The sequence below is a fragment of the Micropterus salmoides genome, unplaced genomic scaffold (assembly GCF_014851395.1).
Source record: "Micropterus salmoides isolate LMB-PRFRI ecotype aquatic unplaced genomic scaffold, ASM1485139v1 Ms_hic_scaffold_6, whole genome shotgun sequence".
Taxonomy (NCBI): Eukaryota; Metazoa; Chordata; class Actinopteri; order Centrarchiformes; family Centrarchidae; genus Micropterus; species Micropterus salmoides.
This window is the reverse complement of record NW_024044348.1, coordinates 16,787,351-16,799,005: the sequence shown is the minus strand read 5'-3', so window position 1 is coordinate 16,799,005 and position 11,655 is coordinate 16,787,351. Positions and strand designations below refer to the sequence as shown.

Here is an 11,655-nt window from a genome sequence, read left to right as displayed (position 1 = left end):
ATGATCAGCATGACAGCAGACAATTGTACATATTCATTTGCTTCAATATGTCAAAGCATTTGCAATATGGTCAAAACAATGAGAAATTGCTTTTATGATGTGCACAAGTGACGAGATGATGTGGAGGTTGAGCAAGTAGTTTTGAGAATTTAAATTCTGATCTGAGAAATGTACTAAAGCGAGTGAGAAAAACTGTAATGTAATTATCGTTTCATTCAAATGTCTCAACTTTTATAGCTGCCACTTTCTTAGTCTGTAGGTGTTTACATTAACAACTGTTTACATCTACAGTCATGGACTGCTTGTCTCTATTAATGGCTCTTGGTCTTTTTCATTGTTTTTTTTTTGTTTTGTTTTTTTACAGTTTTTGTCACTTGCTTTAGTACATTTATGGAACTGGAATCAAGTGAACCACCTGTCAACCTCATATACCTGGATGAGGCTGGCTTCAACCTGGCCAAAGGCAGAAGACGTGGTCAAAATGTCATTGGCCAAAGAGCTACTGTAGATGTGCCAGGCCAGCGGGGAGGGAACATCACTATGTATGCTGCTATTTCAGAGCATGGTGTGCTAACTCATCTTCCCATTACAGGGCCATACAACACACAGCATCTCCTCACCTTCTTAGACGCCCTATACAGAGATATTATCCCTGATGATGAGAGAGGTCTGATTCAGGAAGATTTACCAAAGTATGTGGTAGATTGGGATAATGTGAGTTTCCATCACTCAAACACCATCAGGCAATGGTTTGCAGTCCACTACAGGATGCTGATGGAATTCCTACCACCTTATTGCTCATTCCTTAACCCAGTTGAGGAGTTCTACTCAGCATGGAGGTGGAAAGTTTACGGTCACCAGCCACAGACTCAGATGACCCAGCTGGCTGCAATGGATGCAGCATGTGAGGACATCACAGCAGACGCCTGCAGAGGTTGGATAAGACATTTGAAAAGATTCTTTCCACGCTGTGTTGCAAGAGAAGATATCCGTTGTGACGTAGACGAGAATCTGTGGCCCAACAGACAGGACCGTCAGGAGGTGTAGAAAGACTGCACTGTAATACCACAAACGGTGTTGCCTTTACAGTTCTGCCTAAGGGGCGATTTCCATGTTTACAATTCTAATTTTGTAATTTAGATTTTCTGTTGTGCTATGCAGTGCTGTTGTCTTTCTTTTCTGTACTTTTAGTTTTTGTAAAACAATGACATGCTTTGTCAAAACTGTAAATTACAATACAATCAGTAAAAGCTTAACTGTAAATCCTGTGCAGTCTCTTGCAATGTCTTACTTTGTACTGTTGAAATTATAGTAACATGCCATACAGAAAAAGTGCAGCCTTGTGCATTTACACATCATTAACACCTTAGCTGTAGTTATATCAGACAACATTGACAACATGACTAAACATTCTGACTATCTTGTTCATAAACAAGACACAAGGACTTGTCATTCTGATGGCACTGACATGCTCAATGACATAAAGATTTGCTTTTGAGAGATAGACTAAGGATTTACAGGCTTTTGCAGGTAATCCACTGTGTTGTGCTGTTTGTTCGATATGTTTTGAGAAATGCACTTACTGTTTTGTAAATGTTAGAGATGATTCAAGAAATGTACCAAAGCGAGTGAGAAAAACTGTAATGGTGGAAAAAGTAATGATCTTTTACTTAAGTAGAAGTAATATAGCAGTGTAGAAATACTCTGTACAAGTAAAAGTCCTGCATTCAGATTTATACCTAAGTAAAAGAACAAAAGTATTTGCATCAAAATATATCTAAAGTACCAAAGGTTAAAATACTCATTATGCCCAATGGCCAATTTCAGAATAATGTTAAATCAAACTTTAATTAGTGATGCATTAATATGTGTCACACTGTTGGCGTGTCCGTTCTGCTTTGTTCTTTTTAGTTTTTTTGTCAGTCATGTTATTTATAGTTTTTTTTAGTATCTGTCTTATAGTATGTTGGGTTTAGGGTTCTGTCCTGTCTATTGCCCTGTGTCCAGTATCTGTTATATAGTTAGTCTGTGTTTTGAGTTTCAGTCATTTCTTGTGTCTAGTTTACTCTGTGTGTTTGTGCTGGTTTTTGTGTCTGTGTGTCTGGTTGTGGGGTTATGATCTGTTTAGTTCATTATGATTTTGATCTTTCTGCTTTAGTCTCTGTGTAGCCTTGTTTATTATTTTATTCATCCACATCTTTAAGTTTACTTAGTATGTGTGTTGTATTTTAGGATTAGCTCTGTGTCTTAGCTCCTCGTTCTGTGTCTCGGTTCATGTCTTAGTGTTTAGTGTTCAGTAACCTGTGTTGTGTCTGTTATCGCAGTAATCCCTCTGCATGTCAATCTCTCTGTTTTCCCCTGCTCTCTCTCTGCCTGCCTGTGTCTCGTTAGTTTCATGTCCCTCACCTGTGTACTTCCTCCCAGCTTGTTAACCCTGTGTGTATATATCCTTGCTTGTTTCCCTCAGTCGTGTGTATACGCTCTGTCCCTCATTGTCATGGTTGTAGTTTGCGCTGTCTTGTCATGTTACCTGCCTGTTCCCTTTAAGTTCCTGGTATTTTGGATTACACTCGTTCTGGATTTTCTGTTGGTTTTCTATGTTCATTTTTGGATTAGTCTCAGCCACTCTGCCAGGAAGTGTGCTCGCCTTTTGTTTGTTTATGGAATAAACCCCTTTTTGAACTGTACCTCCTCTGCTCTGCGTCCTGCATTTGGGTCCACCACCCTGCTTACCCTTCTCAACCATCACAATCCTGACAATATGAGAGCCATTAATGCTGCAGCTGGTAAGGGGGAGCTAATTAGTCACTCACCAAATGCAGCTAAAGTTGAAGGACAGATGCAGCAAGTGGTGAATACACCAGCAGCAGCAATACAAGAACAGGCTAGTGTTACTTCAGATTTAATCAGAAAGTGGTCCGGAGCTGATGTAATAGGAGGCACACTCAGGACATAAACCTCTATCTCTTGTGATAAAGTAATAATAGTGGACTCTATATCTAACTATAAACCTAGCAGGCTTTCTAAGTTCCTGCGACCTGCTGATTGGTAAGTAGTCCCGAGAGGCAAACATGTGCAGAGGGTTCTTACAGCAGTACAGAACATCAAAACACTGGAACAGCACATGAAATTCCTTTTTTTAAACATACGCTACTGCTTTTAAAATGTGTGTTTGTTGTTGATTATTAGGGCTTTATTTCCAAAAACAGCTGCCTGATGCAGTTGGAAACAAGGTCGGTGAGAGCAGTGAGAGTGAACCAAGTTGATCACCAAAAATCTTAACAATCCCCTGAAATATGCTAAAAAGTACTCGATAGAGTGTAAGGGAGCTGCAGAGCTGGGTGATAATTCTCTGTGAGTTCATCACTTTTAGTGACACCTTTCACATTATACATCAGTCGTTTGATCTATTATTGATCTAAATACATTGATTAGTGCAAGTTTAAGGTCAACTGCCCACTTATTGGTATGATAATGTATTTGTTTGTAAGTACACAGACTCTTATAAATATATAGAGGTAATTTCATGTTGCTAAGAGACTGGAGTTTTGTCAGTTTTAAAGTCTGATATGATTTAATTCATAGCTTGATTTGGTTCTCCAAAACTGTCCAGCAAATTGTTAGACCATGAATTATGTTTCAGTTCATATGAGAGTTATCTTATAAATCTCTTCTTCATATAAAAGTCTAACTTTGTATTTTTCCTGATAGTGAAGCTGGTTAAAGTACTGTGCTGGTTCTGCTTAGCACTTGTGGATTTTTTTTATAGATATTTTCTGAACTTTTGAAGGTCACAGGAAAGACACATGACATATCACAAACGGAGAGATATTTCCGTACAAAGCATGTATTGTTCACTTTAGAAGTAGATTATTCATTAACCAACGTGTGCTAGCTAACAACTATAGGGATAGTGGGAATCTTTAAGCTTCTGTGCTGTTTTATGACATACTGTTATTAGAAACAGACACAGGAGAGAGGAGGAGCGAGATGATATTCAAAGGCATAATCGAGCTGAAACAGACTGGAGTGGGAATCTGAACGAACCTGCATAGATACCAACAAAAAAACCCTAAAAGATTGGCAATTGGCAAACCAGAAAGACAACTTTTCAGCAGCTGGTTGGTAGAATCAGGATTACTTATAGAACGAGAAGAACAATCAGGGACGCAAATAAAAGAGGAACAGTGCATTTAATAGTGAGTTGTAGTTGAAGAAATGCTGTCCAAGGTTATCTCAGCCCTATATTTGGCGCTGTGGGTCAGCTCTTGTGCCGTTATGTCGGCTGAGGACCCGTACATGACCAGAGCTCTGAAGCTGATGTCTGAGACCCCGCTCATTGATGGGTAAGTGAAATGTCTTTTAAGTGTAATGGGCTTTACATGATGGTTATGTTGTTGTCTGCTGTTTGCTATATGAGCAACAACAGCAGACATTTTACATTCTACTCTCATACTTAAAGCTCACTTCTAGAAGTAATTTCTAGTGCCAATGAAGCAGTTAATCACTCAGCACCCCTGTAACGAGAGACTCTGCATCAGAGGTGGGTCAAAAGTTGCAAAGAAAAGTCCCGCACACTGTCTAACTCTCCCTATGTAACACCATTTTCCTGATGAAGGTCGAGCACTGAAACATTTTTGCTAGTTAGACAGTGTGTGGGACTTGCTGTAGTGCCACTCAAGCAAAAGAAGCAGTTGTCCTTTCTGCTGTCAAATCACAGTTAATGACAAATATGGGCAAACTCTACTTTCTGATTTCAGCCATAATGACCTGCCTTGGCAACTTCTAAAGAAATTCAACAATGAGCTCAACAAAGTGGATCTTTACAAACTCGAAACAACACAAACCAACATCCTAAGATCAAGGAGGGACGGCTGGGAGCGCAGGTATATCAGAATGTCCTGGGAAGTGGGAAATTAAAGGAAACTATGATTTTAAGTCCAATTTTCAAATGTGCTTCACAGATGCCATTTTACAAATTTTTAACATAGATAATATTGAAATTAATAAATTGTGTCATATCATTGAGAGGTGTAAATCATGAGCAATCGTGACTTTTAAGTAACAACATCCTTATTTTCACTATTAATGAAACATCATGGGATGACACTGATTGCTTGAAATTTAAGCCACAGAGCTGAGAAAAAAAAGTTGTACCAAAGTTATTTTCATTAGTATCTGTTTATTCTCCGTGTTATTACTCAAATTGGATTAAACTTTTAGTCATTCAAAGATTGATTTGTACTAATTTATGTATACAGTCAACCTCATTTTAAATCACACATTCACTGACCTCCCAGCCCCAAGCGTGGACAACAAAATTCAAATTTTTTATCTTCAATTTAAGAGGCTTTCCTCATGCAGCTGACAGTGGTAACTAAACACATTCACATTTCTGAGGTATTTGTATTTTACCTGAGTAGATCCATTTTATGCTACTTTATTCTTCACTACTTCACACACAAAATATTATTCTGTACTCCTTAGGTTCTTTGTAGATAAATATTTTACATATACAGCTAAAGGTTAATGTTGGCCTTATGGTCATGTGAGAATAAACTTGTTTTGTCTTGCTCTTAGAGGACAGAGATTAGACACTGACATCACTATGGGAGCTTGAACTGGTGTACACAAATAAAAAACAGTGTTCACAGTTACGTCAATTTCAGCTTTATTTCAATACATTTATGTTTCTGTTTGGTAGATTCATTCAGTCACAACTGGCCACAGCAACTGCTGGCTTCATTTAACCTTACATTTGACTTCATATAAAATGATTCAAATCAGTTCTACGCAGTATACAAGTACAATACAATTATAAATATTTAATAAAAGGGAAAAAGAACTGTTTACTGTGTGTATTTCCATTTTACCTTTTGTAATGCAGCCATTCCCCAGGTATCTCTTGTAAAAAATTAGGTTATGTAAGCAAAGCACACACACAAAAAAGTGACGGGGAGCGTAGCAACTTCCTAAACCTTCCCTGCTGATAATTCATACATTATTTTTTGTTTCTCTTTCAGTTCTGGTCAGCCTATGTTCCCTGTGACACTCAGTACAAAGATGCTGTCAGACAAACACTGGAGCAGATAGATGTGATTCACAGGATGTGTCAAAAATACCCAGAAATCTTCATGTTTGCCACCAGTAGGCAAGGTGAGACGTTTACCTGTGCTAGTAATATCAGAGACATTAAAAAAAATAGTGCCACTTATATTTTGTTTGTCTCTGCTTCCTGGCTGAATCACACATCATCTCTCATGTCTGCACAGACATTGTGGCGGCCTTCAGAATGAACAAGACAGCCAGTTTGATTGGGGTGGAGGGAGGTCACTCCATCGACAGCAGTCTGGGCACCCTGCGCACTATGTACCTGCTCGGGGTCCGCTACCTCACACTCACACACTCCTGCAACACACCCTGGTAAGAGCCCACAAACACAGAGAGAAAAATACAGGTGACCCTCATACAAGAATCACAAAGTGCGTGTTCGGTGTGTGCTCATAGGAGGGTATTTGTCCCTGAGCCAGCTGTAGAGGAAGTATCCAGATCCCACACTGTAAAAATACTCCAATATAAGTTAAAGTCCTACATAAAAAAATGTTACTTAAAGGTTCAGTGTGTAATATTTAGGGGAATCCATTGAGAGAAATCGTTAAAACATTAAATCCATAACTTTGTTTTAGTGGTATAAAAGACCTTACATGATGAACTGTTTATTACCTTAGAATGAGCCATTTCTGTCTACATATACCGTGGGTCCTATTACATGGATGTCGCCATGTTGCACTGCCATGTTTCTACAGTAGCCCAAATGGCTCTTCAGAGTGCGTTTCGTCACTACGTTGAATACGTACGAAGAAGAAGAGGAAGAAGAATAAATAACTTTAGTAGTAGTAGTAGCAGTAGTCGACTGGTTTGTTAGAAGTGAGAAAAGAAGAGAAATTTGGACAAATGGAGGCCCACAAGTATTATTTAGCACAAGAGCTGAAATAGCATGTGGGACACTGTAGCTTCTCCTGCATTCTTGGAAAGGGAGGGGGGAGGTGCATTCATGTAGTGTCTGAATTATCAGAATCTTTTCTCCCTCCTTAAAACTTTACTGCAAAAAGAGAAATAAAGTGTACATGGGACATGAAGAACTATACAGAACTTTGATTTGTGCAAAATCACGTGTTGCATATACATATTTTGTAATATAGTTGTAACGGTTAGTTTGCTGTCCATGTAGAGTGAACTAGATGTCTGCGTGTTGTTTATATGCTCTGATAATGCCAATCCAACACATCTTTGTAGTAGCGTCCATGTTGATTCCAGATTCTGACTTCACATGAACACACACTGAAGTCAGAAGAACGAATTCACAACTCGGGAAATGGGACCATCCAAGGAGCACGTGAATGCACTGTGAGCCACTGGTTGCAATTTGCAATCCTCACCACTAGATGCCACTAAAACTTACACACTGAACCTTTAAGTAAATGTCTGTGAGTATTATTATAAGGAAGATATACTTCAAGTTTCAAAAGTAAAAGTATCCAGTGCAGGAAAATGTCTGTGATCGATATATATCATTAGGTTATTATTATTCATGCATTAATGTGTTTTATTGTGTGTGTGTGTGTGTAAAGCAGCATCTCATTGTGGTAGTTGATTGAGGTAGAGCTAATTTTAAACTATTTTATATAGGGCTGCAACTAATGATTATTTTCATTATTTCATTACCTCCAAATTATTCAGTTTACTGATACTTAAGACAAGAAAAAAAAAAGAAAAGGCTGCAAATCCTGACTTTTGAGAAGCTGGAACTATTAAATGTTTTGTACTTTTGTATGAAAAGTGAATGAATGAATCAAGACGATTAATCAGGTGTCAAAATAGTTAAAATTTTCTGTTGAACTTACTAAACTTATATACAAATAATTTCAGCTCTGATCAAGTCTACTACTACTCAGTTTCTAATCTGTGTGGTGTGTTCCAATCAGACGTCATGGTCGGTTAGATATCAGATAGTGTTGTGGGGAGTACGGGGGATTCCTGCAGGCCTGCTGTGTGCACCATGCAGAAGTATCAGATTCTCTGCTTTTATTTGCTTTAACTGGCTAAATTAATTGTAACTATAGGTGGCTGTGAACTATACTTAAGCAAATGAAAGCATGTCTCACTCACACCTCCTAAACTGTATCTGTGTATATTTTTTTCACCTGCCTATTGTTAACTACTTTGGTCTGTATGAGTTTATGTACTTGTAACTTACCCAATGCAAACACAGTATGTGGTCTTTGAAACTCCAAATTTACTTGGGAATAAAGTCTACTACTTAAATGTAGTTTCCTGGTTAGAGACAACATCACTGATTATTCTTCGGTAAAACCTACAAATCAAATCTAATTTAATCATTTGGTTTTTTCCCCACTTGTCAGGGCAGATAACTGGCTTGTGGACACTGGATCAGAGCCATCTCAACACAATGGCCTATCTCCGTTTGGAAAGGTCAGTTTACAAGCAGGGATGGGCAAATTATACTTTTAAAGTGTAATAAGTTACAGATTGATACTTTAATGTTGGTTTACTCCCAATGGAGTTTATTCAACTTCAGTTTATTACAGATGTGACCAAACATTACTTCCAAGTTGTATAAAACCCAAAATATCTGTTCTGTCACAATTTTTCTAGTAAAAGTGTGTCGTAGCATAAGAATAAATACATATAAAAAGAATTACCGATCCAATATAGATACATGTACCTAGGTATATGTAAAAATACATACAAAGTAATATTTGTATTTTATGCTGCATTTATCATCCTACTAGATAGAGTGTCTATAAAAAGTATTCAGGTCTCATGTTTTATTGTCTTCCAACATTGAATGAAAGTAGATTTAATGTGTGTTTTTATGCTGAGTCCACCACTTATATATATATAGATCATATAACAATCACAGTGCTTGCCTCCAACAGCAACTAATTTTGGAAATGAACCGTCTGGGGATGCTGATCGACCTGGCTCATGTGACCGTAACAGTGATGAACCAAGTGCTGAACATGTCTAAAGCTCCGGTCATCTTCAGCCACTCTTCCGCCTATGGCATCTGTCCACACAAGAGGAATGTCCCTGATGAAGTCCTGCAGAGAGTGGTGAGTGTGTGTGTGTGTGTGTCTGCGTGTGTGGTTGGGGTTCAAGGCTAAGAATACAGAAAGTGGAGGGAAAGTGAAAGAAGCAGCAAGGCAGTAACAAGGCTGAAGAGTATGGAAAAAGGTATACTAGTCAGAGCATTCAGATACTTTACTTAAGTAAAAGTACCAGTATGACAATTAAAATAACATCCTTACAAGTAAAAGTCCTGCATTCAGTTTTGCTCCAGTAAACGTATTTTCTCATTATTCAGAAATATGGCCCCTGTGTGTGATATATTATATATTACACTATTAGAACGCTAATACGGAGGCAGTAATGTGTAAGTAGTATTTCACTGTAGCTGACTGAGGTGAAAGCTTGTTTTAGCTACTTTATGCAGTTAGGTAATTTAGTCCAGTGGTTCCCAACCTAGGCTTCAGGGCCTGCTCACAGGGTGACAAGATAAATATCAATCTTTGCTTTTTTGTGAAATATCAGATCTTTTAACCCTTTTTGGGCCTTGAACAATTATTAAAATGAAACAATCCGAGAAGCTTAGAAGGGACATGTTTCTTTTCAACAACTCAGACACCGAAATTCTAACAAGGGGCCCCAACTAGACAGCTTTTTGTGTAAGGGTTCACAGGCCAAAAAGGTTGGGGAAAATTGGTTTAACTGACAACAATATATTGCACTTTATAAGCTTATTTGTTTATGTCAAAGTTTAATGTGAAAAGCAGCTACTGGTAATAACTTGACTTGTGCTTGACTAAATGTTACTGAGCTACTTTCCACCACTGATGTTAGATGGGATTTGGATATAAAGAAGAAGAAATCAGAAGACAATAAACAGCCAGCCTATTGAAGCTGTTAAGCCCTTTGAAAACATATCCTGCCTTTTGCTGCTCCCAGAGAACAGAACAGGCCTGTAAATGGCTTGTCACTAAAGGGTTGAAAGCGGTAAATCAACACATTGTGTCTAGTTCAAATGATTCCTTCATAATGGCAGTTCCCGGTTTAAGTCAATAAAACTATAAACATGGAGGTTATTGTGCAGTATTGTAAAATAAAAAACAGATAAAGCAGCTCAGTTATAACCAGCAGACAGGCAATACAAGAGATAAGAAAGCAGAGGTCAATACCATGGTGTATTGGATTGCTGAGAGTCAGAATTCTTTCCCAGACTAACCCAGCAGAAATGATGCAGTGTCTCGTACCATTCTATAGATCTGAGTTTCTGGGTCAGTAAGTGTTTCCCTGCCCTGTCTGTCTCGCCAGAATGAAACGGGTGGAATCGTCATGGTGAACTTCTACAATGACTATGTGAAATGCGACAAGACGGCGAGCATCTCAGATGTAGCTGGTAAACTGCTGTTATGACACCTACTGTAAACTTGGTTAATTATGAACATTTATTGTTCTTTCAGTGTTCATCCACTTTATTCTCACAATAACCACTTTCATCCTAGATCATTTTGACTATATAAAGAAAGTGGCCGGGGTGGGCATCATTGGCTTTGGGGGAGATTATGATGGGGTTAATAGGTGAGTATAAAACATTCAAATGTTAACTTGAAACTGCCCACAACAACTGGAAAGCTGTGATGAAATAGTAAAAGACAATTAATTACTAAAGTGATTAAAGGTAACTGAATTACAATCATATTTCCCTGTCAGACTACCGGAGGGTCTGGAGGACGTGTCCAAGGTGCCCAAAGTTGTGGCTGAACTGCTGAGGAGAGGATGGACTGATGAGGAGGTCAAAGCTGCTCTGGGAAACAACCTGCTTCGTGTACTAGAAGAGGTTGAGGGGGTGAGGAACACTTTCTGCTATCACTTCAAGCACCATGCGATAATACCAGACTGCTGCTTTGCATTGCATATTTGCGCAGCACCATTGACTTTATTTCTTGACTTTTTCCTCTAAGGGGAAGTTTACACAACCAGATCAGTTTACTAGTTGCAGGACACACTACTCTTCCTGGAAATATAGCATAACTCACTCTTGTACTTTCTGTGGTGGCTGCAGAAATGTAAAGTAAAACCAAAAAGACAAAAGCAGATCAGTTAAAAGCAGTAAAAACTGTTGTATACAGAGGTGCATTCAAATACGCAGAGGTACTGATATGGAGATTAAATACTGATAAGTCATAAAAGTTAACACGGTCAAATTGTATCTTTTTATAATGGTGCTTTGGTAGCAGGTGGATCCAGTGACTGAATGCACACACCTGTCAGCCTGTATTTCTGTCAGATGCCTGACAAGTCTTCTCTTTGTGTCAGGTCCGTGACAGTCTGAAAGGCGTGAGTCCAGATGATGTTCTTATTCCATATGATGAGGTGAAGAACTCGTGTAGGATGAGCTACGGTTACAGAAACGCTGGAGCTGTCCATTCACTTAGTGCACTGGCCCTTCTGCTCACTCTGGCTCTCCAGGCTCTTATAGCATTAACAGCTTTATAGCTTTTTGTACCTGCTGGTATGTACGTCAAGAGTTGGTCCATGAATACTAATAAAATGGGAAACCCTCTGTTTTAA

The 11,655-nt window shown here is 38.6% G+C and overlaps 1 protein-coding gene across 1 annotated transcript; it reads left to right on the top strand.

Annotated features, from left to right (window-relative positions):
- Positions 1 to 3,945: 3,945 nt before the first annotated feature.
- Positions 3,946 to 11,655, top strand: dpep1 (dipeptidase 1). The gene is given in 11 exon segments (XM_038701506.1): positions 3,946 to 4,346; positions 4,761 to 4,849; positions 4,852 to 4,886; positions 6,024 to 6,156; positions 6,273 to 6,423; positions 8,424 to 8,493; positions 8,961 to 9,137; positions 10,396 to 10,480; positions 10,587 to 10,662; positions 10,795 to 10,930; positions 11,401 to 11,655. Coding segments are annotated over 11 exon segments (1,260 nt in total). The 5' UTR covers positions 3,946 to 4,218; the 3' UTR covers positions 11,581 to 11,655.